This window comes from Chroicocephalus ridibundus, chromosome 16 (genome assembly GCF_963924245.1).
Source record: "Chroicocephalus ridibundus chromosome 16, bChrRid1.1, whole genome shotgun sequence".
In the NCBI taxonomy this organism is placed as follows: Eukaryota; Metazoa; Chordata; class Aves; order Charadriiformes; family Laridae; genus Chroicocephalus; species Chroicocephalus ridibundus.
The window spans coordinates 6622453-6650081 of record NC_086299.1 but is presented as its reverse complement, the minus strand read 5'-3'; the positions used below and the strand labels follow the sequence as shown (position 1 = coordinate 6650081).

The window sequence follows — 27629 nt, the reverse complement described above, 5'->3', positions numbered from 1 at the left end:
CTCTGCACTTCCAGTAATTAATGTATAGAACAATGAAAAAGGCACACTTATATCTGACCTTTACATTCTATACGTACAACTTCTCTCTCCACAGCCTTCCCTTTTCTGAGCACACATTTCTACACTGAAATAGGCTTACATATAACCAATAAAATATTCTTCATCTTTTGTCATGAGCAAAGCATTAATTGCCACAAACTTTCAGACTTGCAAATACTTCTCCCACTTCTCTGCCTTACAGTTTCCCACCCTCATCCTTCCTAGAAATTAACAATAATTATCTGGTAGGCCTATGCCCTATCTCAAAAAGCAATAGTGACAGTCTTACCCCACTAACTTTCCAAAAAATCCTGCTGCAATTATGTTCTAATTGCAGTTGTCTGGATTGCTGAATGTAGTAGTTCTTTTATACTACTGTGACTTCAGTCTTAGCAAGACAAGATGATCTGAAGGACAAATGACTTTACTGCACAGTGGTAAAGACTGTAGAGAGCCACTGAGCTCAGCATGTACAACTGCTCATCACCTAAGTCTCCAAAAATTTCACCAAAATGACCGAAGCTAATGCTTTCCACAGCAAGTACTCAACTGCAGTGACATCAGGGCAGTAGGGTACAAGCTGGATTAAAACCACACTGCCTTAACACAAAGGAAGTGTCTAACGGCTGCTACTTCCAAGGGTTCTTTGAATGATGAATTAATACATACACATGATTTGTTTGTAGTCACCCCCAAAATTAATTAAACCCAAAAAGACTTTAGAGATCAGGTTAAGCCTATTATGAATGTTTGAATGCTGCCAAATTAAAAAAAAAATAAAAATTCTTTACTTCCCCTCAAGTTCTTTGTATATACACATTTCTTCAATTGCCTTCCAGCAAACTATTCTATTCTAACAACCTTCTAAACATTAACTTTTCTCTGAAATTCCCAGTATTAGTACCCAAGTCTGGCATTCTAAAAATACAACATGCGCTGCTGAGAGGAGGAGCACACCGAAACAAGCATTTCATTCAAAAAAAATAAAACTACACTGAGAAGAGCTCTATCTCCATTTCTCCACCACTCTGGTATTTCATGAGCACAGTCCCCCCTCCTAACTCTGCAAGCAGCCTAGATTCCTTTTTAATGCCTTGCCATCCAGAGAATGCATCCAACCTCACCGAGGCACGCGTCTGCATCTCAGCTCTGCCCTCCCCAAGGGACCAGCTTTCCTCAAGAACCATCACGACACTCCTGTTGCTATAGGAACAACAGATCTGTAATCACCAAGGTCTTAGTATAATTCATATACCACGCTTACGAGCTGCACAGCTTCCATTTGCAGATCTGCCAGAGCAACGACTTAAGACAGCCAAGCGCTAGCCTACCGTTTAGGAATGTAAATAACTGGCAAACAGAAACATGGTTTTTGTGCAGAGGATGCTTCTGTGCATATAACTTCGTGAGAGGCATTTTGCACATATTAAAAATATGGGAGAAAGCCTAAATTTCATCATTTCAAGCTCAAAAAACCTAATGAGTCTGAGCTGCGTTAGTTCTTGCTGCAATGCAGGGAAGACAACTAGTATGTTAATATCTCAAAACAGCTCATGATTACATCCACTCTCTAGCATAGACGCTGGTTGAACAGGGATGCCTTTGGGCTCCTCAGTTATTCTTGGAGCCATAAAAACAAAACAACAACCAACCCACAGATATCAGCTAAAAAGCTCCTTGAGTAAGGAAAAATGCCCTATATTTTGTGCTTTCATATAGGTGTTAACAACATTAGAGCAATGATCCAAAAATAAAATGGTTATAAAAAACGTGAGCATGACATTAATGTTTAATCTCCTAACTAATACTAAATTTAAGTATCAAATACTTCAGCCTAAAATTTTATAACTGTTAAGGCTTTCCTGGGTTACAGAGATCTCATCCCCTCTGTTAGCAGTTCACCTTTCAACAGATAATAAAATATTTTTAATACATACAGATAAGCCTCATAACTGTTATGGATCCAGACAGTAGTGTTGCATCAGCTGAAGAACGGGATGGGTGAACAGGCCAAAGTCTTACTAAAAATAGCTAAAGTATCAGGCTATGAACAGAATCCAGGCATCTGCATCGCCTGTGTGTTCCTCGCTCTTGGTGGACTGTAGCTCATGAAACAGTGTAAGTGCAAAGTCAACACACTGCGGGACCAAGCACTTCCCGAGATTCTGGAATACACTGAAAAGAAAGGGCAAATAGAGCTGCAATTAAAAGGCATAATACAAACAGACTATTTTAAGACTGGAGTCCATGTTCTGATCATTCAGGATCCCTTCACAGATCTGTTGCTCTAATTTATGTTATGGCTATGAAAGTAAAGAGCTCAAAGAGGTCTGCACAATCTGGTATCTGCTACAGCACATTAGAGAGCCCTGGACATATGTCGTTATTGCCTGATTTACACAAAGATATTCAGTAATGCAATCAGAACAAGCTTGAGCTTCCTGTTGAGAAAATAAGATTCACTTCACCAGTACACAATGTAGGTGCCTTCAAGAGTGAGGGGTTCTAAATGTACATTTCAAATGTAAATGGAGATCTGTAAACAACCCTGAACCACAGCAATTTCACAGGTCTGAACTGATAAATTCCTTCTGAAAGCAAGATGGGAAATAAAAAGATAAAGAGTTTAATTTCTCCTCTTCCTATAAAAATAAGCACATACTGAAGGGAAGTCTTAGACTTCAGGCTTGTTTAAAAATTACAGAGGTATTCTAAGATGCTTCATTATCAAAATTAGCAATTAACTTCTATTGCTAAACCCTAAGACACTAAGCAGAGTATCTTGGAGGAACTTTAAGTGTCAGAGACTGTTATTAACAGTGGCTCACTGAAGGTTTATGGCACAAGCACTTGAATTCAGCAGGGACAAGCGTAAACGTCTTTCTTCAATGCACTGTCACATTACAGCAAATATATATTGGACACATGTGTTGCAGTGACTCCCTGTGGTCAAACAAATAGACTCAAAGAACTCGACAGATCTTTATCAGAAACCATAGCAGGGAGCACCATGCAGTGATAAGCTGCCAGCAGTCCTACCGCAGGTAATTACTACCAGGCCACCAGCCAGCTGCTCTAAGACAGTATTTCATGGATGCACAACAAAGAAAAGTGTAAAAATTGTACTAGAGGCTGTGATACAATTACAAAATTCTAGACCATCCATCCTCCATGCCCTCCTTAAAAAAAAAAAAAAAAGAAAACAACCTTCCTGTAATTCTGGAGCCAGACTACATCATTTTTTAAGTGACATGCAAAAATTTGCAGGTCTATAACAAAGCTTTTAGAGCGCACTAAGGCCAAGAATGTCATTCCCTTTTTTGGAACAAAATGGGGGTATGAAATCAGCATTCTGCCTTTTGTGTGTCTGCTGGAGGAAAATGACTCTAAAGATAGGTTTGGGACGTCAGGCTGAGAGCAATCTGTCCTACTATTGGAACAAAAGATTGTGAAATGCACTAACTCTTTGTAAGTTTCTCCTTAAATAACACACATTTTAGTTGTTGTGTAAGGCAAGCTGCATAGAGGCAAACAAAAGTTCTCCAGCGGAGATTCAATGAAAACTAGGGAAGAAAATTCCTTTAAGCAGTCTTGAAGAACACAAAACATTCAAGCACCTCAGTGTGTGGACTTGGGACGGGGTTTTTCAGCGCAAGGTAATGCCATCTAGTGGGGACGGAATCTCCCTTAAGATGGCAAATTGGGCACCCATGCAATTTGTATTCTCTATCTGGAGAGATTTCTAAGGAAACCAAAGTCCCGAGGAATAAATTATAGTTGCTTCTGCCTATACAGCACACTGCAGCTTCTTCTTTCTCCAAAGGAAGACGGATTTGGCTAGGTTTCCTCATTTTCATCTGTTCTTCATGCTATTGGCTACAGAATCTGGAGAGGTGGCGTATCTGAATACGAAAAGAACGAACATCCTTTTCCCATTTCTCTAAATATTGAACAATTTTCTTTCTTTGTCCTTTTTCCCCCCACCAAGAAAAATCTTAATGGTCAGACCACTGGATTAATTATAATTTGGGAGGATCAAAGTACATTGTAGGGTCAAATCTCCCAGGAAAGACAGCAGTGTCTGAGTAGATAAAGCAAGCATCAACAGGAAGGACTTCACTTCCCTGTGGTCAAAGTTTTAAGAATCATCAAGGACTTTAAGAAAATGATGACAGAAAAAAAAAATCAGTTAGCATCTGTTCAAATATGGGACAAAGACAACTTTTTGAACAATGCATGAAGCCCTTATGTTTCCTGTATCGCACGATTAGTGAGTCTAAGCAGACTAAGAAACTGTTGGTCTCTCTTTTGATTACATTTAAAAGTTATGTCAAAAGTCAATTTTTTGCATGTCCAAAGCCCTCCGCAAAGTGAGAAAAGTATAATTGTACAGCTAATAAAACCAGACAGTTTAGACAAGAAAGTTAGATCATGCTGCGTAGGACCACAGTCGTACAAAGTATCTGTGTCCCCTGGCTGGACTTCTGGTTTTATTATCTCTTCTTTCCCAAAGCGCAGATAATTCAGCATATATTTTCATTATGAGAAATGGAACTACTTTAGGGATAATACTGAAAAATGCCAACTGCAACTAAGACAGTCTTTCTTAACCAAACATGTCTACCTCCATTTTTGAAGAGAAACCAGCAAATTTTCACTTTAGACTGGCAGAAAAGTTTAAGAATTCTGAGCCAAAATATACTTATCTCCATCCGTCCCCGAGCTATGTGAGGAATGAACACACAGGCTTAAAACTGACGAGCAAGTTTGTGCAGGCTGCGTTTCTAATGGTTTTCTAAACGTCTTAGATCTATATTAAATTTCTGCTCAACTCAGTTCTTTCTGGCATACAAGTCTGACAATTTTCCTTCAATACCAAATCCTACAGTATGAATGTGATCTGACATGAGGCCTACAAAGGGGAGGAAACAAAAATTCAGAAACATTCAGGTTCAGAAGAGATTAGTAGATTCGGAGTAGTGCCACACAATTGTTCACCAAGGCTTCTGCAAAGAATTCAGAAAAGCAGCACGTACTTCATCCCCTTAACGGGAATCTGAACAAACCAAAGCAAATTTGTAAACTTATTTTATGACCACTGCCCCTGTTGGGGAATTAATTTTGTTGTGCAAATTAAAGACATGTAATGGGGAACGCAATTCCTCCTGTTGCTAAGCTTTCCCTCTTACCTCTGCTGAAATAGTAACATTGCACTTCCACGTTCATGGAAATGTGAAAAACGAAATATGTTATTAGAGAATTCCATTTTATTTTGTGAGAAAAGTGTTATCAAACAACAAGAGTCATAATAACTAAATCATCATATGCGTAACAAGTTGCTTTTGTATCTTAGAAATATGTATTTACATTTTGTTACAAACCTCGCAGTTTGATGCGTACAAAGAAAGTACTTGCCACCCCCAGTCTCATTTCTTTTTAAGCACAGATGTCCAGTTTAAGAATAAATATAAAAATTTAAATGAAACTTGTCTTATGCAGAGGATCCACGCCGAATGCACTAAGACACACTCAGAACTAGCGGAATCTATGCATACCGGAATTTAACTTCACCTATAGCAAAAAATCAATCAGGTTAAAATGTATTTCTATTTAATGTATTATATAGAGTAGGAAGCGGAATACATGCATTTAATTCAAAGGACTTTGGCCTTCAACGTTTCAAGGGAGGCCTTCAATCAGAGAGAATAAGATGTTTAATAACGCTCTTCATCCTAACAAACCTTAGATAGCCAGGACTGACTTTACCTGTTAAAATAAAAGCACCTGTTGAACAGTACACTCTAGTTCTCTCCTAAAGGTTATAGCAGGCAATGACTTGCATATCCCAGATCGGAGGAGGGGTTTAAGTAGTAGCATATTACTACAGAAACACAGGAACCTACATGTGGTATTTTCTGAGACCGTTCTCACAGATTAAATGAACAGAAGGCTCACAAACCCAGTACTCACCCTGATCAATTGAGTGTTGAGGAAGCTGGCTAAGTTGGCTATTCACTACACCTGCGTACGTGCGCAAGAACTCCTCTTCACTAGCAGTCAGCTGGAAACATACAGAGTCAGTCAGCAAAAAGGAAAATAAAGAAGGACTGAAGACATTATCTGCCACTTCCCAGTAAGAAACATCACAGTTGCCTCTATCCTACTCTTCAGCAGTTTAATAACTGTTATTTGCACAAACAATACCATCAGCAAGGACACACCAGCAAACTGGTGCATCATGCATTCACAGAGAGATTCAAAGTTGCCTTAAAACAGCTGCTCTACTTTGATGGTTTTCCAATAATGTAAAACTTTACTGTATATAGAGAAATGATTAGATGCTCAGATTTAGTTTCAGGCATCACAAGCCTCATAATATTTAAGCAAAAATCTATTGTGTTTAACAGCAGATAATGGTTAAATCAATGATGGCTAAAACAATTCAGCAATAAAACCAGACCATCACCTGCCCATCTGGTAAGCAAACACTATCCCAATTACTACAAAATTGTCTGGAAAGCCACAAAATACGGGTTATGACAGTGCATCTTACATTTGATCCCATCTTCCTCAGCATGAGCAGGACTCTCACTTTCTGCTGAATATACATCTCCTCCGGACTCTTTCCGGGGACACCCTCACGGTTCATTCCCCTCCTGCCAGCTCCTGGATTTCCTGAAGGCAGATGATCAGAAAGAGACAAACTAAAATAAGTAATGGTGTATAATTGGAATAATAGGAAAAGTTTAATTTCCAGACCACCTATTTTTCACCAGTGGGCAGACCACTTAATAGCCTGGGAGAATAAGGAATCAGATGTTTCATCAGAGAAATCCTTAAAAACGCGAACAGCTGAATTGGGCCTTAAATATGCAACTCAAACATTCAAAGCGGTTGATGTTCACATCCCTCCTAGCTCATTATCTGTCGTTACATTACAGCATGAGTAGAAAAAGAAAATTCTAACAACTAGATGAAAGAATCACGCTGACAGAAGAGTCCATGGTTTTGGTTTTTTCCCCATAAATAAGCACAACCAGTATAAAAACAGGATGCAGAATGTGCAGCCATCAAGCCTGCAATGGCTAAACAAAAGCTGGATGAAATCTCAACTCTTAAGTCTCTCTCCTCTCTCTTTTTTCCTTTTTGTATTGTGTAAAAAAGGCCACTGCACTTTTGTAAAAGTTAATGCAATTTATAAAACGGTTTTGCAGAGAAAGAAGAGTTAGGAGGAGCAAGGAAGGAGTAGAGTTTATCATCCCTTCTTGTATCATTTAAAGGCTGAAGTTTTGTCTTTCTATTTTAATAAAAAATAATTATGTTACGGAATAAACAGACTCTGGTATCTAAATTCTATAGCACAGAGCATGATTATACTTTGTTGTCCGAGTATCTGGTAATTATTTAAGTTCCATAATAGGGTGTTTACCAAGATAAAAATAAAAGTTAAGGCATACTCTTCAGCTGCTATTAAAAATTATCTTGGAGCATGTTTATTAAGCAAACAATATTAAAAGCCTTAACTTCAAATTTAGAAAATAACTACTCTTCGAATAACACACTAGTACAGCAGTGTAACAAACTACACTAACCTCTTAGAAGTACTGTGTATTGGAGAAACATAACCCCTACTAAGGAATCTGCAGATGGAGGTGTAATCAGCCGCTCTTCCACCACACACAGCTCAGAGAAGTGGCTCCAGAACAGTTCTCCAATTAGTTTTCATTCACAGAATTGGGTCTGGTCCTATACTAATCTATAAGTCTGCTTTCCTGAACCTTAGTAACTAAGGGAATGCACTATACACAGGTCATGCTTAGCAAAGTCTGTACCACAGCAGCTGAAACACACTGTTTTCCATGTAATGATTTCCGGCAGTCATTACCAACCTCTCCCCTCTATTTTCATTATTACTTTTAAGGGAAAGTAATCTGGGTGTGGAAACAGTTTAAAATTACACGTAGTCCCTCCTGAGTGAGTCAGAAGTAATGCAAACTTTAGGAACAGCTGCTGGGATAGGCTTTACCACCCACATTGCTTAGCAGAAAGATAACAGTGAGTAGAAAGTGGAGAAAGCTCCATCACCAGTCCTCCTGGCTTAATCTTCCAGTGGGAAGATCTGCATTATGCTGATTTGCTACAGATGGTTCTGCTTGGAAACCTGCAGCCTGTAAGTGTACAAGGGGATCATATTTTTTGTCTATAATCAGAAAACTGCTTTCTGAAGGGGGAACAAAGTGATCCCGTATTTTTGTGTAGTGTCAACTCAAGTAAGTTGATTGGGTCATGTTACTAAGCATATACTCCACAGTGCAATTTACTGAGCACTAACAAGTGATGTCAACAGTAAGGCAATGAACTGAGTAAGACAGTGAGCAAGAGACATTAAGTTATGCAGACCCAGAGACTAATAAAACAATAAACATTTATCAAGATACCAAGTAAGTTTGAAAGGTTGTGACTGGTTCTTAATACTATACTAATACATACTCCCCCCCCCTTTATTTTTAAAATATTGTTACTTGAAGAACGAAGGTGCTGTACTAGTAGCCAAAGAAATCAATTTAGAAAAGAAAATGCACACCAGCAAAAACCTCAAATGCGGTAACACACTTATTTAAAAATGTAACAAATTGTATGGGATATTTATCAATAGGTGGCACCATACACAAGCACCAAGAAAATGCCACGGCAGCCCCCATGCCAGCTGGGGAGACCACATTTCAGCATTCCTCTACACATCAGATATGACAAGAGATTTACAGTCTATACATGTCATTACTCATCATTTTCCATTATAACAGCCTTCCAGTTATTTATTAATTTTTCAAACTTTAAAAAGGGGTGATGGAAAGTCCTGTCTAAATCTGGTTCTTCTAAAGTAAACTTCAGGCACGATGGATTTACCATGGAGCATTATTTAACAGGAAGGATAAAAATACTAAAGCCTGCCCATTCAGCAAATGCTTCACAAAGTTAGTAGGCAACACGAGGGGAAAAAGCACTCAATATGGCTCAAAAGCTATCGAAATATTATGTAGAAAGGTTAAATTAAGATACAGCAACAATACTTTGCTTTTCATACACTGCACAATTATTTTGGGCAATAGCCTCAGCCACTACAGCTTTTCCTGCTTGATGACATCAAAGTAGAAAGACAAGAATCTTAAGACAGTCCTGAGACTCCAGCACGAAAAACTTGTAACATATCTCTGTTACTGTTACATGAAGCTTTTATAAAACATAGATTAGGATGACAATATTACCCAGCATATATTATTACATCAGTAAGTTTCCAAAACCACTTACGAAGGTGGTCTATGCCCAGAAGACAGCAGAATCCGTCTTTATCATGAAAATCTTACCAAAGTACTTGTTAACTTTGCTTTCTCGTTAAAGCTACATTAATATGCTATACATAATGAAACATTACTTAAGCAGAATTTCCCTAACTGTGTAATTCTTTCTGGCATGTAGATGAAGTCGTGTCCCCCCCGTCCCCACCAATAAACAACCAGAGATTTCCCTGACAACATACCTGCTTCTAAAAACCACAGAAGATCAGATAACCCACGTGTTCAGTCCCGATTAGTGGTAGTAGCTGGAAAAAAATGTACGAGGAAACTGTCCTGTAAAAACAAATGAGCAAAGCATTACAGTAATATACAAAGCTGAAAACCAAAAAGGCCCTTCATTCAATGTACTTTGACTCACAGTCCACTTTAGAACGTGGTCTAGCCAAAATTCCTAAAAGTGTAGGCTTATCTGGAGTTTGTGGACCCTTTTTATTTTTAAAGAATAAGTTTTTTAAAGGTCAAACCATTCATCTGTAAGATTTACACCCTGACCATACCAATGCCATTCCCAATCACTTGAGAATGGAATGCATTCAAGCTTTGCATTCTTAAAGAAGCTTTCAGCATAAAACCCAACTCCCTGCAAAAACCAATAAATGTCGTGACATGTAATTTCTTCTAGTAAAACAAATAAAAATAGGCGTAGCTTACCAAACGTTTGAGGAAAACTAGAAAGAAATGTAAAGCATGCTGATTTTGACCAAAATTATTGTTTTCAACCATGCATATGTTATCTGAATATAGCAATTGCAAAAACCAGCACTTAAGAGCTCAGCTGGAAAACCCTTTGCTCACTGTTCAGTCAGCTAACAGTTACAGATTTTTTTAATATATATATATATTTTATTTTTTTTTAAGACTTGTGATTTCTGAACATACTTTACAACTGACAGCATGTATCAGGGCATGGTAAGAATTTATAACTCTTCCTACCCATCACATTAGCCTCTAAGACAAGCAGCTCAATCTCACAAACGAAGTGACAGTTCAAGTCCTCTAATGTGCAATGAAATAGCAAGTGCCTGCTACTCAGGACAGCATCATAGCTAGAATCATGTAATTAATAGCATAAGTTGCAGTAGTTAGTTAATTAAGAGTTTCTGATTAGGGAAGATATGCATACCTGCACCATTTGTTAATAAAGTCCAGCTTAAGTAATTTACCAAACATACTCTTTGGGGTTTTTTTTGTAGTCGACAAGTGATGGCAGATCTAGATTAACACAATTTCTTTCATGGCTTTTCACCACTGTGTGCAGATGTCATTACCAGCAGGGAAAGCAGACAGGAGTAGCTTGAGCGCCTTGACTGTTCTGTACACCAGGTTCACCAGAGAAATGCTGAATCCAAAATACCTGCTACCTTCACCCATAGGTTCTCTACAATGCCTCTTACGAGCAAGTGTTGGAAGCAGCTGAGCTTTATCAACGGCTTAAGAGAATCATTTCACCTCTCCAGAGGAGAGAAATTGCCTGCTCTGAAAGAATTATTTAAGCCCTACCTCACTAATTAGTTCCCACTGTTCCTGCCCTCTAAATATGCAATACAGTCCCAGGAAAGATTATCTACAGCACTGACAACACGACCATTTGCAGTAACTAATTGCTGTTCTCATTTCTATGGACTTCAAAGACACCCCACCACCACTGTACAAACACTCACCATGCAACTGTGTGAACTCCTTCCTGAAGAAAAAGGTTAGAGCACGGGAAGTAACTGCTTCCGAGGCACGCTTTTGTCCTACTGACAGCAACAGTATATTCATAGTGACTATTAAAATTCCCCACACACATCCCAAATTGCAAATAATAGTAATCCACACATTTGTTATATTTAACACCAAATGCAAATGAAAACAGAAAGATCAAATGTCTTCCTAATCCTGTAAATTCGGAGGAATTCAGCTGAAAACTGAAAGAGCCTCCACAGACAGCCCATTTCCATGAACAGCCAGAAGGTTTATCCCACAGATGGTTTCTCTTTCAAGCACTAGTCTGATGGAACATCAAGCTTGCACACCAGAACCTGAGAACTTCTCTGCTAAACCACAAGGCATATCTTCTGATTAACAAGCACATTTACTGCTAAAGGCTTCAAAAATGACTAGAGTAAATAAAATAATCAGGTTTCATTACTTTTTCTTAAAAGTATGAGAACAAAGTAAGAATAAAAGTCCTGGTGAACAAGTCCAAAGTCACAAAAAGGTTCTCCTATGAGCTTGTTCCTGTCTGTTCTAAACAGCAGCTCACGCTGCCAACATTTTCAACTGCACATCAACATTTCCACATTCATCTCCAATGAACCCTAAGAAATAAGATCTAAAAATATTTTGCAACTGTGTATTTTGGGGATGGGAGGGAAGAAGTGCAAAATACAAGAAAGAGTTTAGCAGGACAGCTGAGGAACAGCTGAATCACTGCTAGCACGAGTTCTGCTCACAATCTTAAAGAGCCCCAACAGACCTGCGTGCTATACAATGACCTATCCCGAAGCATTTTCCAGGTCAGATAATTCTTTGCCTCAGTTGCAATTACCAGCTCTGAGTTCTCTTTGCGCACCTACATCCACCTTCTATTCCTGCAAGGTCAGAACATTGTTTATTTTGCCTATGGTCAGTTCCAATTTTGTGTCCCTCTGTCTAACCAAGCAGTGACGGCTCCATATACTCTACTAATGCTGCAGGGCTCAGGTAGGTCTGTATCGCTTGACCCTCACATGAGCCTCTCTACACTTACGGACAGACTACCAAGAGATGCTTGGGCTTGTCACACCAACCAGCACGTCTGCCATGGAAAGCAAGATTCAGATTTTGTCACAGTCACAAGGCTCTGTCAAAGCCAAACTCATACCATGTACTCCAATGAGTATGAGGATAAAAAAAACCAACTGGACACTTTTCAACTTAGGTGTCACTAGAATACAAGAACATAAAACCATTTCTCAAACTTACAATCAAAATTCTTCAAAATTCGTCTTGCCCCAATGGGCTTACACTCCCAGCCAGGATTTAAGAACAGATAAAACCATGCAAGGTCCTTTAACATGGAAATTAAATGAAAACTATTCTAAGCACAGACTTCAGTTTCTATCTATCCTTATCCTTCTGTCCTAAGGAATTCTACTTCCTAAAAATGGTGTATACTTGGGTCAGAGATCGAGACGAAGTGTATTTTTTAACATACAGAAAAATTTAAAAGCAGTGAAGTAATGTTTACAAGTTCAGAGATGTCCACACGAGAGATGGAAAAAGGTCAAAGTCTTAGACTTAGGTTCTATCAATTAAGAGATTATGCTGCTTCCGCAAACACCACTAGGTTCAATGAGTTTTTAAGCTAAAATGTAAGGCACACTAATTGAAAAGGAACATGCTTTTCAAGTACATGTCACTGAATTACAACAGAATGAGGAAACTGAACCAGCATCAGGATGCAACATGCCAAACGCAGGATGCTGGCAGTTGCATGTCAGCTGATCAGCAAAGATAAAAACAAATTTTGCACATCCCATACATCATAAGCAAAATTTTATCAATAGCACTAATGAATCCTAGTGTTTATAGTTAAAAAATAGAATGAATTTATTTATCTATCCTTGCCAGATGTATTATATTGCATATGAAAAACATTCCCTGAAAGATAACATTTCAATCTGTATTTTTAGCCAAAAAGCCAGACAGGGAGATAGAAAAACAAGACCCTCCATGTACTGGACTGAAGGAATCCCCACAGCATTCACAGAACTCAACTGGAAAGCTCTGCATTCAAAAGAACGAAGAGCCAGAGCTATTCAGAAGCCCAGTTACACATTCACCGATACTTACTGGCTTAAGTAAAGAAATACTGGGGTCTCAGCTGAATTTCTGGTAGTCGTATCCTGAATTACTAGCGCTAAGGGAAGAGATGCCAAAGGCTGATGAAGGCATACAGAACGCACTGTTCCATCGAATCTGGAACTGGTCTCTCCAGGTACGGGCGAGGCAGATGCGTGAAGCCAAAAGGAAAGTTCACGCTGCGAATACCTTATCTATTTTGCAGCTAAGCACGATTCTGCCGCAATGGTCCAATGCCATTACGCAATTCCTTTCTCACGAAAAAGTCAGACTAACCTGTGCTGTAGTTTTAGTCTGAAATGATTACATTCTCCACTAAACTGCGTTAGAAGTCTAAATACTGCAAGTTTGTCCTGCTGCATCCAACACACTGCAAATGGACATAATTGGGTCACCTAATTTTCCCTTGTTTGGCAGGCACAGAGAACAAAATTTAGTTCTCATTTAATACAATTCACAAGACAATAACAAATTATTACAGCCAAAACAATAAATTTTGAGTTTAAAAACATTCCCTGCCTTTCCCAAGCAGCAGATGAGGTTAGTCAGTAGAGGAATGGAAAAGCTGTCCTGTTCTTCCACACTTCATGCCCCATGGTGCCTGCAGCAGGGCTAGGTGAGGATGGCAGGAATCCCTTCTGCTTCCCAACACCCAGCGCTGGACATCCCCGCTCTGATCCCTGTCTGCCCACCAAACCCACCACTTGGGCTGGGGAAAGAGCGTGCACAATCCTGTCCCCTCGGCAAGAAAAAGTGTAAATATCACCTTTGTGCAAAACACGACAGGTTGAAGTTACACTTTCTAGCACGGCAGTTAAGTCAGAGATGAGAATAAACTGGACATGGGTTTGAAACCAGAATATGTGAGTATGTCTACACTGAAAAACAGCTGGGATACTTTACAAGTGTGTTATCGAAGTAGTAGAAGGGGATTAACTATTTTTAACTTTTCCACCAGCATTAAGAATCATAGAATCATAGAATTGTTGAGGTTGGAAGGGACCTTTAAGATCATCGAGTCCAACCTTTAGCCTACCCTGACAAGAGCCACTTCTAAACCATGTCCCTCAGTGCCCCATCTCCCCTTTTTTTAAACACCTCCAGGGATGGTGAATCCACCACCTCCCTGGGCAGCCTGTTCCAATGTTTAATAACCCTTTCAGTGAAAAAATGTCTCCTAATATCTAATCTAAACCTCCCCTGACGTAACTTGAACCCGTTTCCCCTCGTCTTATCACTTGTCACCAGGGAGAAGAGGTCAGCCCCCATCTCTCTACAACCTCCTTTCAGGTAGTTGTAGAGGGTGATAAGGTCTCCCCTCAGCCTCCTCTTCTCCAGGCTAAACAACCCCAGCTCCCTCAGTCGTTCTTCATAAGGTTTGTCGTTCTTCATAAGGAAGAGAGGCTTCCCTACCTCTCCACACTCGTCCTGAAAAGTTTATAATGAAAATACAATATAATCCTTCCCAAATACCAACTAAGAGACCATACCCCCCTTTTCTTTTTTAGCCCCCCCCCTTTTTTCCCTAGATTTAGAACATCAGCTACTGTGTTTTCACTTAAAAAAAAAAAGTAGACAGGAGAAATTTGTACTCAAACTCAGTTCAACCGGTCTGTTTTATAAACAGATGGAAACAGCTCCTAAGAAAACTCAAGCTCACCAGCAAGAACTGCTTTGACTGAATGCTTTCAGGAGGAGGATTCCAACACACAGCAACTGAAAATTATTATATTTCCCTCACTTCCACCTATACTCTTATCAATTCAAAACCTGGAAGGGCTTCTCTCTGCTGGACAATGCCACAGATGGGTTCACAATAAAGAACTTCTAAATTACTCTGACTCCCCTCCCAACATCCCATTTTTAAAAAAATTAACCAGAAAATTTCACACCTTAACAGAAGATGGAAAAAAAAAAAAACACTAAAAAATGGTATGTTTGTAAATTTTGCATAAGGCAAACTACTTAAGCATCCCATTTAATTTTAAAGACATGCTTATTTAATGCAATGAGAAAGCAACATGAGCTTATGTATTTCCCCCAATGCTGTAGTCCTCTGTAATGCTGCAATTCCTAACCCACGTTTTATTGGTATAGGAAAAAACAAAGTGAAACAGAAGAATTTGCACGGCCTAAATTAAGAAAAAAAAAAGGCAGTAAACTGTCAGTAAATGTGAGTAATATTTTACATATTCAGTCTTAATAATTTAGGGTACTTACTGCTGCCATCTGGCAAGCTCTTTAAAATGTAAGTCACAGCTGACTACCTCTTTAATATCTTGCATCATTTCCAGTTATACCCAAAAGAAATCCAACAGGAGTTAGTTCACCTACAATTTATTTTTTTTTCTTGAATCTGGTTGGTTCTGTTCAAGGCAGCTAAAAACCTCAATTAACAGGACGGGATTGTAAAAGCTCAGATAAGGAGTTATGGTGAATAAAACCAACCGCTGCAGGTTTCCTTTGCGCTACACAAATTGAGTTAACAGACAGCATGAAGAGGTCCCTTTAACTCCACGACATCATTATCCGAGGTGAAGCTATTAGCCTCCACAGTTACACTATATTGAGTACTTCAGTGGTTAGAACACGGTCACACTGGGAGGCTTGTAAGTGCAAGAAGATGCTGCACCTTTAAGCCTTGATAATTTTCAGATGACATTTTACAGAGAACAGCTAGAGCCCTAAAAACCTTCCAAGCTGGAGCCTGAAACCCGAAGTCAAAATCCTGCTACAAATTTTCCTCTAATTCAGTCTGACTCATGACCTTCAGTTGCAGGCAGCTGGAGACTGGATTAATTCCCATCTCCAGAGGGATACGACAATGAAGAATTCATAACAGCTACCTATTTATAGGTGAACAGTAAGAGTTGAAATATTTAATACGGGGGGTTTTTGTCTTTGTTTCTATGCTCAGCGTTATCTTTTAGCTGACTGTAGAATCCGACCCCAGTGTCAGATTTTGGTCAATTTACATCTGGAACTCCAGTGATAGATTCACATCCCTTAAATGTTAGATTTAAATTTTTAACAAAACAGTACAGTCCTCCCTCTTGAAGAGGGACAGGAAAAGGCCCAAAACACTGCCACTTAAGACATGAAAAATCTATAAAAACAAGCAAGCAGGTTATTTTTCCAGTGCTGGATCACCTTTCAGAATTTGAAAGGGGACTTCAAAAGTAGTAATAAAGTACATTCAAAAATGCTTCCCAATACACTAAAACAGTTCTTACATCAATGCTCAAGCTGACTGTAAAAAAAAAATATAAATCCTACCATTATAATCACCATTTTTATTAAATTAATGCTTGCCTCCTGACCTTCAGGCACACACAAACCAGATTATTTTTTTAGCAGCAATCTCTCAAAAAGACAACATCTATCATGTCTCATACAGTTAAAAGAGGCAGCACAGGTTTTTAGGTAGTTCACGTCAGTCAACTTGAAGCCTCTGAAATTTAATGTAGTAACAGCAACAAAACCTTAAAAAAAAAAGTCTTTCATTTCACAAAGGCATTCACACTTCAAAGATGAATTTGTCAAAAATTCTTTAAAAAGTGACAAAACCTAGCTACAAGCAGTTTATACACAAATTCTATCCCCACTCAAAGAAATAATTCTAAAAGAATATTACAATACTTTACTCAAGATGGTCTTCAATAGCTGGATTGACAAGTGCTGCTCTTGTCCTCACCATCAGCATCATCCAGAGAAGCTCTTGCACCTCGTCTCCTATTTATAACAAAGCTACAAATCTTCCTGACAGGAAATTGGCACTAATGATAGATAGCCAATGATGTTAACTAGCAGGTATCCCACACAAGAATTAATGCTGTAAAAACAGTGTTACACACCCCTCATCAAAACAAAACTGCACAGCAATGCTTTCTATGGATGTCTTCATTAATATTCTATTTTTTCAGAAAGAGAAAATGCAGTTTCCAGCACACTGCCATAACAAACTTGAAATGCTTTTTTCACATTCTTAAGAAATTAACTTTATTTTCATGGATTGATTTTAACTTGAATCATAAACCATTGAAAAAAAGGGAGCATCGATAATAGGCAAAAATTTTATCAACAGCTTACAAGAATCAACAAATTATTTTCAATGTATCTATCCCATATTACACGGTAGGCATGCTACACACATTCTACAAATATGTACCCATGTAACACCTCCACCTATGAAGTATCATATTTTGGACCATTAATTATTGACCCCAATGACAGAGCAACACGTCTATTCTATGGTCATTGCAGAAACTGAACCAAGGCCAATACACAAACACACACAGGGAAGAGCCAGACCATTAATTGTGGTCACTTCGTTTTCTTGCAATGTCAACCAGCTTTATGACCAGAGTCATGTTTTCAGAGACGCTCTGTAAGAAGTGGTAACACTGCACTCACAGTCCTCTGAAGACTTAAAGATCATTAGCATTAAAACTGGGTTTTAGTGAAGACTGCCATTTATATGACAGAAACCAAATTCAACAGGCTAAAAAATAACTTAATACATGGGATACAAACACCCTATACTTATGAAGCATAAACACTGATAAAAAATTACTTGACCACAGAAGCAAGAAATTGCTTCAGTTTTCATAATGAACCTAAAATAAGCCTACCATGCCTACACAGCTGAGTACAATGTCAAAATCGATGCAAGTATGTGTATATGCCCAAGGTGCAGGAGGTTTTTTCCGCCTTCTTCAGTAATTCCCACGTGACTTGAAATGGATCAGGAAGCAGAAATGTGCATGAACAAGCACACATTCAGAATTACCAGCAGTGCTAATGGGGAAACACTTCAGTTATTTGGTATGCTTCCAACCAAATTGTTTCGTTAGTACTGTATTTGTATTCAGATTTTTGGAATTAAAATACATCTAGTGCAAAAATTTGATGTTTCAGTCAATTTTAACAAAAAGGCAAGTGACACCACCAACCAATTATAAACCATTACAGAACAGTCTAAAGTCAGAGTAGGCCAAATTCCAGTAAGTATCTGTAAGCAGTTAAAATAACAATAACATTTAATTTCAGTTTACAAGTATGCAGTAAAAGCCCCCAAAAACCAGAAGTACCGTATTTGGAGTCAAACTGCCTGTGGTCGAGCGACCAACTTCTCAGCAGCTTAAGCACTGCATTGTTATATTTAAGCAGAAACGGCAGGCACAGGGAGCAATGCCCACTGAAGGGACTTCTCTCCACCACTACACTCACTGAAGCACCATTATATTTATAGGTGTTTCTTCGGTACTCATCCACGTCGTATCTTTCTACAGATACCTAGCATATTAGAGATAGCTTGCAATATAAAACGTGACCTCTGCTGCCCTGTAATTTATAGTGACATCCGAACATCATTAATGCCAGATCATATACATTTTACATTGAAAATGCCTACGGATCTTTTACAGTTGACAGATTATGGCTAAGTAGATACTTTTTTTAAAGCAATTAAAACATAAGCTGTTATTAGGTTGGTGACTACATAGCATTTTGTTATTTTGCAATATTCTATGAAAGTACGATGTTAGGACCAGAGACTCTTAGATTAATAGTTCTTGACTACCAAAATTGCCTAACCATGGACAACATGGAATATTGTTGTGGCCTCATACATCAATAAAATTTGCTCTAAAATAGCGATAAACACAGCCCTTATGACACCTACTTATCTTGCCTCTTCAGAGAAGGAAAAAAAAGAAAAAACTTCTGTGCTGCTTTCCCCATGGATGCTCTGCATAACCAAAAAAGCAAAGTTCTTTCAGTTTTGAACCAATGCATAGTTAAGTTTTTTAAGCCATTTGAAGAGGTATTTTATTAATACCTCTTGCTGAAAGTTGAACTAAGAATTAATGGTTATTTGCTAATATTAATATAATTCTTCAATCATCTTTTTTTGCACTAACCCCAACACAAAACCTTTGTCCCCTGAGCGATGTGTTAGCATCATTAATATTATTGGATGATATGGGCAAGAGACCCCTGCTCCTAGAACGTTCATAAAATAATACTCCTCGAGAACTTTCCTTGGTAGCGTTTCATAAACTGATCTGAATCGCTGTTCTAATCATATGTGCAAAAGTATGCCAGTTCCTCTGTTCTCTGAGGGACTTACTAAAGCCAAAAAGCACAAGAAAAGGATTTTTGTTACCTCCTTTAGGTCACCAAACAAGACAATGCTACAAAGACATCTGACGGATAGTGGAGGAAGGAAAGAAATCCCTGTCAATTTTAAGAGAGAACTTTCAACATTCACAAGTTTAAAGCAAATTCCTAATTACACACCAGTTTTGCCACAGGCATTTTGCTTTCTATAGTTTTTGGTAAAGTGGGATTACAAGGAAGGAAATTTTGCCTTCATGAGACGTCCTATTTCTCAGGAAAAGGGATGCAATTTCCTTCCTCCCTAGCCACAATTTTGAATGTTACCTTAATTACATTAGCCCTGAACTGTGAATTAAACCTGTATGAGGTCATTAGTTTGACAGCAGAAATCTCCTTTTAGCACTACTATACAAACACACATGGGCTGGAAAGAAAAAAACTACTGTCTACACGGTTTTTTAAGGGTTATATCAAGTCCCAATCAGCACTGGATCTAATTAATTTCAGAATACAATGAAAACTGGAACAATCACAGGCAAAACTGAGAATGCACATATGTTAAAAGGCAACCCAGCTGAGCTGCATGGAAAATTGTATGTGGAATTGTGTGGCAAGTTTGATTTATTCGGAGACCAACACTAATGAAGTGAAATACTTAAACCAGATTGCTTCAAGGTCTCCTATAGGCGTAAAATTCGGTGCATTTACAGGATAAATGGCAATCGTTTCTTTAAAAATGGGAGCATCTGCAGATGAAACAACACATATTTAATTAACCAAAGTCCAATATATACCAATAATAACAAAAGGTGTTAGCCCAGGGACCATTAACAACAAGGCTCAAGACAAGCTGAAACTACTGTAAGATTCCAGAAGACTTCAGAAAGTTTCCAGGAGCAGGATTGTACGCAACCACCACCAATTTGAGGCAGAAGGGGAAAGAAAGTTACTGAAGTTACAAACAGATTTCTGCACTTCCCAGACTGTTAGTATAATTACAGCACATCCTTCTTACATTTCATTTCTCAACGAAAAGAAGGAGCTTACAGCAGTTATGTCAAAAATTGCAGCTACTGAGAACAATTAAATAGATATATCAAGAACAAGGTGCCAAAGCTGTATTTCCTCACACACACACACTATTACACATACAGAATTTTATTTAAGGTTTAACACATATTTTGTAAGACCTAGTGAACTAAGAATCATGACAGTGAAACATTAAGAAAACCGTTGCAAACAGTTTTATGCGAATTGTGAAAGGTTTATTTTGCCGAGTCCCCTATACCTGCTGACTAAATTGTCAGTGAGAAAAGTTCTGTTTCAAAAACCTGATGTTTCTGACCTCTGAAGTCAAGCAAAACCTTTCACGAATTCCACATAAACCAATGAGTATTATTTGGCATCTACAGACATTCCTGAAAAAAAGCAGCTAAGCAGATATGAATGCTCCCATTTTTCCCAATTTGGCATCAACTCCTAAAGTTAATTATATTTTAAGTGCATCATTGCTGATCATTTTTGCATAAACATTCAGTTACTGTGTTTATCTTGAAGTCTGATATTGCCTCCCCTGACCAACTGAGCAAGCTGTCAGGACACAACGGAACTTGCAGTTTTCCACAACACCTCCAGCACACTCAAAGTTAGGTAACTCTATTAAAATTACATTAGTGTGGCAACAGGCACCAGAGATCCCTGCATTTGCACTAGCCCCTTCTCATTTCAACAAAAAAATCTTCCATTGGTAGCTTACTTGAAAACATTTCAGTATTTATGCTACTGCTCTACAGAAACTCTGCTGCAAAAATTTAGGTCATGTTTCCTTTAAGTGTAGATGGGCGTGCGTACACGTATACTTATTTAAAGCTCAATGAAATTAATTAAAAGCTCCTCACCAACTTCAATGTGTATTGAATCAGGGCCTGGATGAGTTCAGAGGCAAAACAATTACACCTTAATTAAACATCTTAACATTCTTGTGAAGCAGTCAACTAATTTTATAGAAGGATAAACTGAGTCAGAAAGTTTCAGAACCTGGTCATGGTCATAAACAGAGTTGATTACTTAAGTTGCTTCCCTATTTGTTAGTTACCCTCATAACACAGAGAAAATGGACTTTCTGAAAAAAATCAAATAAATTCTTGGTCCACATATTCACGGAAAATAAAACAGAACAACCCGAGGCAAGCGCAACAGTTGTACAATCTATTAGCTCCATTTCTATTCCCCAATCAGTAGCTAATTAGTCAGTGACAGGAATTCCAATAATGCAAGAAGTTGAAAATTTTAGGTTTTTTTCATGGCAGTTTATCTCCCGATGAGATTTTTAGGCTGTAGGGTTTGTTTGTTTTTAAAATAGCATTAATCATTATAATATATCACTTTCTAAAAAAATAAGAAAAAAACCCAAAAATAGACTTGGCAGATTTGATATTCTGTAAAACCTTGAAAATACTTAATGGAAATCAAGAAGTATGATTACACTTCCTAAGTTCAAATGGACATTTAAACCACACATAAGCACTGTAATATTCTGTCAAATCACCAATAGCGAGCAGAAACAAGAAATTAACTTTCCTCACTTTTTTAAGCATTTGTTACATAATGCTTCCCCAACACTGAGTCTGAAAATAAACACCAGATTCAGAAGAGCGTTCTCCTTATTCAATTACCAACTATTGATTTTTGGTAATTTTTCTGATCTTTGGTTTCTTCTCACCTATTAACACTCTGTAGTTTTGCTCGTTCTGGTCTACCTGCCTTCTTAGGCCAATCGAAGTTCACGGACAGGCCACAGCTCTTTAAAGGGAAAAAGAACTGTAAGTCTCATCCATTCTCAGAGATACAACAGCATCAACAACAGTAAACAAAATGTTTTGAGTTTTTTTTCCTAAGTGAAATTGAGTTTGTTGGTAAAAAGGTTTTAGTACATTCAAAACCTATTTATGTATCATTCCTCCCACGTACATCATTAGACTACCAACCATTAAGACCATTGGACTACCAACATTTCTTAGCATGTGCAACAGGTGACAAAATGATTTCATTCCAATAATTTACATCTTTGGTGTACATCAGCATCAAAACATAAACACCTTCTGGGACTATTCACATACTTGTATACATGCAATAGCTTTACTGAAATTAAATTAATGGGTACTCTTCCAGCAAACCGGAACACTCAAACTGAACAAAAATTCATCTCTGTCTTTTTTTAAAGGCATTATGAATTATGTATGATTTCTGCTTATGTGGTTTAACACCAAGAACAAAAATAAATAAAAAAATATATATGTATACATTCAGAGAATCTTACATGATGGATTTCAGTTAGTCTATGGGAAAAACATACAGGACTAAGTGCTTTTTGTAAAGAGGACTCAATTAAAACTATCAAACATTATGATTTTTTGATATCTATCTTATTACAAATTAAGGTTTATTTTTGACTGAATATCCCACCATACCATTCCAAAGTACATTGATAGTTTAAATAAAGAACATGGTCAATCAGCTTCACCATCCTGACTATAAACACCTTTGTAAGCACAGCAGAAAAAGTAATTTACTCTCACTATCTGAAAATTGAATTATAAACACCTTCTAGCTATAAGACTTCTACCAACCCCTAGGAATATAAACATTTGGCATATTTATTAGGATTACAATTTTTCCAATTAAAAACATTAACATAGGGTTCAGTCACTTCTGCACTATGTACACAATGGTATGGTACAGATGTAACAGCTGCTACCGTCCTTATTGCATTTCAGCAGGAAATCCAATCTGATGACAGCTTGCAATAAAAAGAAATAACAGTTTTGCATCCGCGTGTATAGAAATATTTCTGAAGATGCCCAGTCCTCCTGTTTTGGAAAAAAAAAAAAACAACAACAAAAAAAAAACCCCAACCCTACTGGAAGTTTCTCCAAGCACATTGAACAGCAGCCCCCAAAAGCCTGCTGCCTCTCTGTATGCACAGCACTTGGGTTCATTTTTGATGCTTAAAACTAGGTCAGATGCTCAGAAGGGATGCTTTGCAGTCAACAACAAACTTAAGAATTGAAATACTTACTAAAAATCATAGACATTTGTGTTGGTTACACATGATAAACATTCTGGAGAGGAAAGAACTCGTATTAAGCTAATATAAGTAAATCGATTTCACACAAGTTGTTTCCTAGGCAAAGCATCAACCTTTAACATTAGTTTCACCATATCAAACACATACAGATGTTAGCTTTATCTGGCTGCATGCGACTGCAGGATGACTTGGAATTTTTAGCAATAGATGTATATCAATGGTTGCAATTACAAAACGTACGTTTTGTTTCAGTTCACTTTTGGTTTTGTTTAGAAAATAACCCCAATTACTTTGGAAACCTCTCTCCTCTTGCAAAGTTACAGTACTCTTAAAATCTTGAACGAGGGAAGGAAGGAAGTTGCAGAAATTGATACAACTACAGATTTCCCATAGAACTGGGATTCAGAACTTGTTTTCTGCGCAACTCTAATACTTAACATTATTATGTTATATATCTAGTGAAACGTATAAGTATTAACCAGTTCTCATTAAAACGCTTCAATTTGCACGGTGAGAAATAACCCTCTCTCCCCACCACCCCTACACTGCCTGTGCGGTACATGGAGCTCCTGCACACAACTGCCCAGGCATTCAGGCACCCCCCAACTGGGGTGTACCTGATACGTATTTGTTACAATGACTCCTGTCAGGCTATGGGATGATTTTCCTGGTGAGTTCCCACTTGGGTATCAAAAAGAATCCTGAAAGCACTTTTATGTCCCATATAACTTTTCATAATTTCTGTTGCAGTGCTTAAAATGAACTAAGAGAGAACTACTGCTTTGAAGCAATTTTAGCTAAGCCATAAAACTTCAGCCAACCAAGTTAACTTCTTCACACTGGCTTTTGCTCTTGCATTTGTTCAATCCTAGATGCTTCCTTGTAGATTTACACTATTACGACGCACCACATTATTTAAGAGAGCATGCAAATCTAAATTATACTGAAGAAGCTGCTGATTTCTACCAAGATGCCAGAGATACAATAAAAGAGATGGTTTTTTAGCTAATGTCAACATGAAGCAACTCCAATGTATCTCAAATACACCTGACACCATTTTCCAGCTGAATCTGTTTATCAAGGCAAACAGTAGCTTTTGGATTGATAAGCAAATAAGTCTGAATTAAAAAAAAAAAAAAAAAGTAGTAATAGGTAGCTTTCTGTATGCTCTCTCACCTTAAATACCCTCACTTTCAAAATAACCACACAGTACACAGTTTAGCCTCGCTTTTCACCATTTCCAGTGGTTCTCCTTCAGCAGGCTATTTCACATCATACACAAGCTCCAAAATTACCAAGGGCAAAAGAAGATGACAGCTTGGAAATTCAGTGGACGACAAAAAAATAAATATATTTACAAAACCAAAATTTTATGTTTGTAAAACACTCAACAGACATGCCTATCACCATACTGGGGCCAACTCAGATCAGAAAACTGAACTTGCCTATCAGAATACCTAACTTGCCTCCAATGTCTGTTGGTTTTTTTTTTGGAGTTTGGTGGTTGGTTTTTCTTTTTAAACCACCACATCTGCAGAATGTCTTGCTCTCATCTCGCAGAGCATCAAAGCTTAATTTGTTCAATGTGCCAAGATGAGGAACGGTCAAATAAAAGATGATATACAACAGAGCAAAATAGTCTTTTCTTGAAGAGAAGGCAAATGCAAGTCTGAAAAGCAAATATACCCTGACAAAGCACATCTGGATGTTAAGTGCAAACTAGTATCATCTCTCATCTGCTCTCTGGAGTAGCGATGTATTCTGATTTGGGAAATGATGCTGTTAATTCTCTCATGTACCTTTCCGAGAGATACAGAACTACTGTGTACCAACAAATACTGTCTATCTGTACACTAAGTGGAAAGTTATGGAGTGCTGCTTCACATGCTCTAGAAACACAATTTTTAGCCAATATAGAAATTACCTCCCCCTCTATTAAATACCGGCCAAGAGGCATTTTTCCCACGCGGGTGACCAGCGTCGGACACCGAAGGCCGGGCGCCTGGCGGCACCACACACTTTTTGTGAGACAACCCGGGGCTGCCCGGAGCCGGCCCGTCCAGATGTTGTGTTCTATCGCCTGCTGTCGCGACACCTGCCCTCCCGACGCCTTTACGTGGGAATGACTTCACCTGCCGCAAAAAATGCGGCCATTGCTGGGGTGGGACACCGCCGCCGCCAAACAGGGTGCCACATGACATAAGAGATGATGCCAGAAAATTAAAAAAGGCACCTCCCGTACCTGTGCCGCGGGGCCCACGGCCTGCCGGCGCCCTCGGCCGCCGCCGCGCCCCGCGGAGAGGGTGGCCGTGGCCAGGGAAGGGGCGCGGGAGCCGGCGGAGGAGAGGCGTGGAGGCCCGGGGCCGGCGGAACGGCGGCCCGGCCCCGTGGGTGGGGGGGGGGAGCGCCTTTGTTCGGGGCCGGGCGCCGCGCACAAAGGGCGGCCGCGCTCACCTGCGTGCGGGGCCGGGGCGGCCCCGGCGGTCCTGCGGCAACGGGCGGCGGCCGGGCGGGTCGATCGGAACCGTGAGGAGCCGAGCGGAGCGAAGCGGCCGCCTCCTCCGTCGTGACTCAGGGCGGGAGGAGGGAGGTGCCGGGGCGGCTCCGGGGGAGGGACCCGCCGCCTCCCGCCGCCCAGGGCAGCGGCGGCGCCGCAGGCACCACCCGAGCGCCGGCCGGCAGGAAGGGGCGGGGCCAGGCCGCCGCGGGGCGGGCCGAAGCGGGGAAGGGGCGGGGCCGAGCCACCGAGGGGCAGGGCGAGGCGGGGCCCCGGGAGAGCCCCGTCGGGGGCGGAGTGGGAAAGGCGTGCTGCGTAAAACGGGGCCGTGCGGGGAGCACGGCGGGCCCTGGGGTCAGCTGTCAGCTCGCCTGAAGGAACAACTGCTGAAAGGCCGTAGTGGGGAGCATCCCCCCGAGTTCCCTCAGTTCAGCAGGGCGAGGCTGAGGGTCACAAGTTCTCCGGATAAATCACAATAATTTTAAAACAGGTTACGAGTCTGCTTTTCAGTAGCACTATGCTGAGTTAAAGACACCACAAAACTCAACACAGCTGAACTCAGCTAATATGAGAACCTCCAACTAGAATGAATATCCACTTGGTCATCCAAGCACTCAAAAATAAAGTAATCCTCCCCCTAGACAGAATGAGGCAGAGCAAAACCACAGTGAACTCAGAGACATTAATGATTAAAAAAAAAAAAAAGAAGCAGCAGCAGAAACCAAAGGTTCATCCCTGCTCCACCACTCATCTGCATTTTGGTTTCCCACCAGGCTCCGTACCTGTAATGTGCATTAGGGGATCTGCAAGGTAACTATAAAACTCCTAAAGATAAAAAAATGCTTCGTGCACTAAGCGTTGTTCAGTAAAATGCATCTGTTTTCTACTCGGTATTTAACTTAATTGGATGAAAATAGTCACAGTAATGAAATAGGTGGCACTTCCTTTAACAGCTTGCTACTTAATGACATCAAAGCCCACTGGCACTGAAATCCATACCCCACTGCCAGTTAATGAAGGTCTTAACATGAAAGTCTCCACAACGAGCAAGCCCAGGCTGCTGACAGCAACAGGAATGGTGCAAATATGCTGGGATCTGAGATCACTAGCACATACCCACAGCACAGCAGGCACTAATGATTATTAATTATTTAAGAAAAGAACATAAGAGCTCCAGCGTAAGCTGAAAAAAATATGCAGAAGCATTGCTCTGGGATCCGCCAGTTGGATTACTGTTAATTAGCACAGTACATGAGTCTGAAGGAAAGATCTAAAAGCATCTTATGCTGGTAGGAGCATATAATTAAGCCATCATTTGCATCTTTGCAATAGTATGAGTTCTCTTACTGATAACATCATGGGCAAAACACCATTTTATGACTACTGTCTAGCTCTCCTAGTTTCGCTGGGTGACTGTACAACAGCACAACGCAATCTTACATAGCAGCGATTTAACACCCTGCATTTCTTTAGAAAGGGTTTTAGCAGAGAGATACTATAATGCTTCCTCCACCCTTGGAGAATTTTAGATTTGCTTGGAACAGTGAGTCTAAATCAGCTTCTGCCCCACCTTAGTTTGTCACTATCAAGCTTACCAAGATATTTAACTATCAAGCAAGGTGCTCTCTTGCCATGACAGTAGTCACTTCTATCATCATAAGACACGACAGATGCTCACGAGACCTCTTAACTCCTAGCTCCG

At 39.4% G+C, this 27629-nt stretch overlaps 2 protein-coding genes across 3 annotated transcripts in view; both read right to left on the bottom strand.

Moving 5' to 3' along the window:
- The window catches only part of CTNNBIP1 (catenin beta interacting protein 1), a 34090-nt gene extending 7962 nt beyond the window's left edge, over positions 1 to 26128 (bottom strand). The window contains exons 1-4 of one of the 2 annotated variants that reach the window (XM_063354142.1): positions 25885 to 25932; positions 9578 to 9668; positions 6593 to 6714; positions 6010 to 6100 (exon numbers count right to left, since the gene is read on the bottom strand). In XM_063354142.1, coding sequence (XP_063210212.1) covers positions 6010 to 6100; positions 6593 to 6688 — 187 coding nt within the window. In that variant the 5' untranslated portion in view covers positions 6689 to 6714; positions 9578 to 9668; positions 25885 to 25932. Of the gene's footprint in view, positions 1 to 6009; positions 6101 to 6592; positions 6715 to 9577; positions 9669 to 25884 lie in introns of both variants that reach the window. The other variant, XM_063354143.1, reaches the window with a different exon arrangement.
- Positions 22079 to 27629, bottom strand: part of LZIC (leucine zipper and CTNNBIP1 domain containing) — a 19748-nt gene continuing 14197 nt past the window's right edge. Inside the window, exon 8 of the mRNA XM_063354140.1 lies at positions 22079 to 22145. The gene's annotated coding sequence lies outside the window, so the exon portion shown is untranslated. The remainder of the gene's footprint in view (positions 22146 to 27629) is intronic.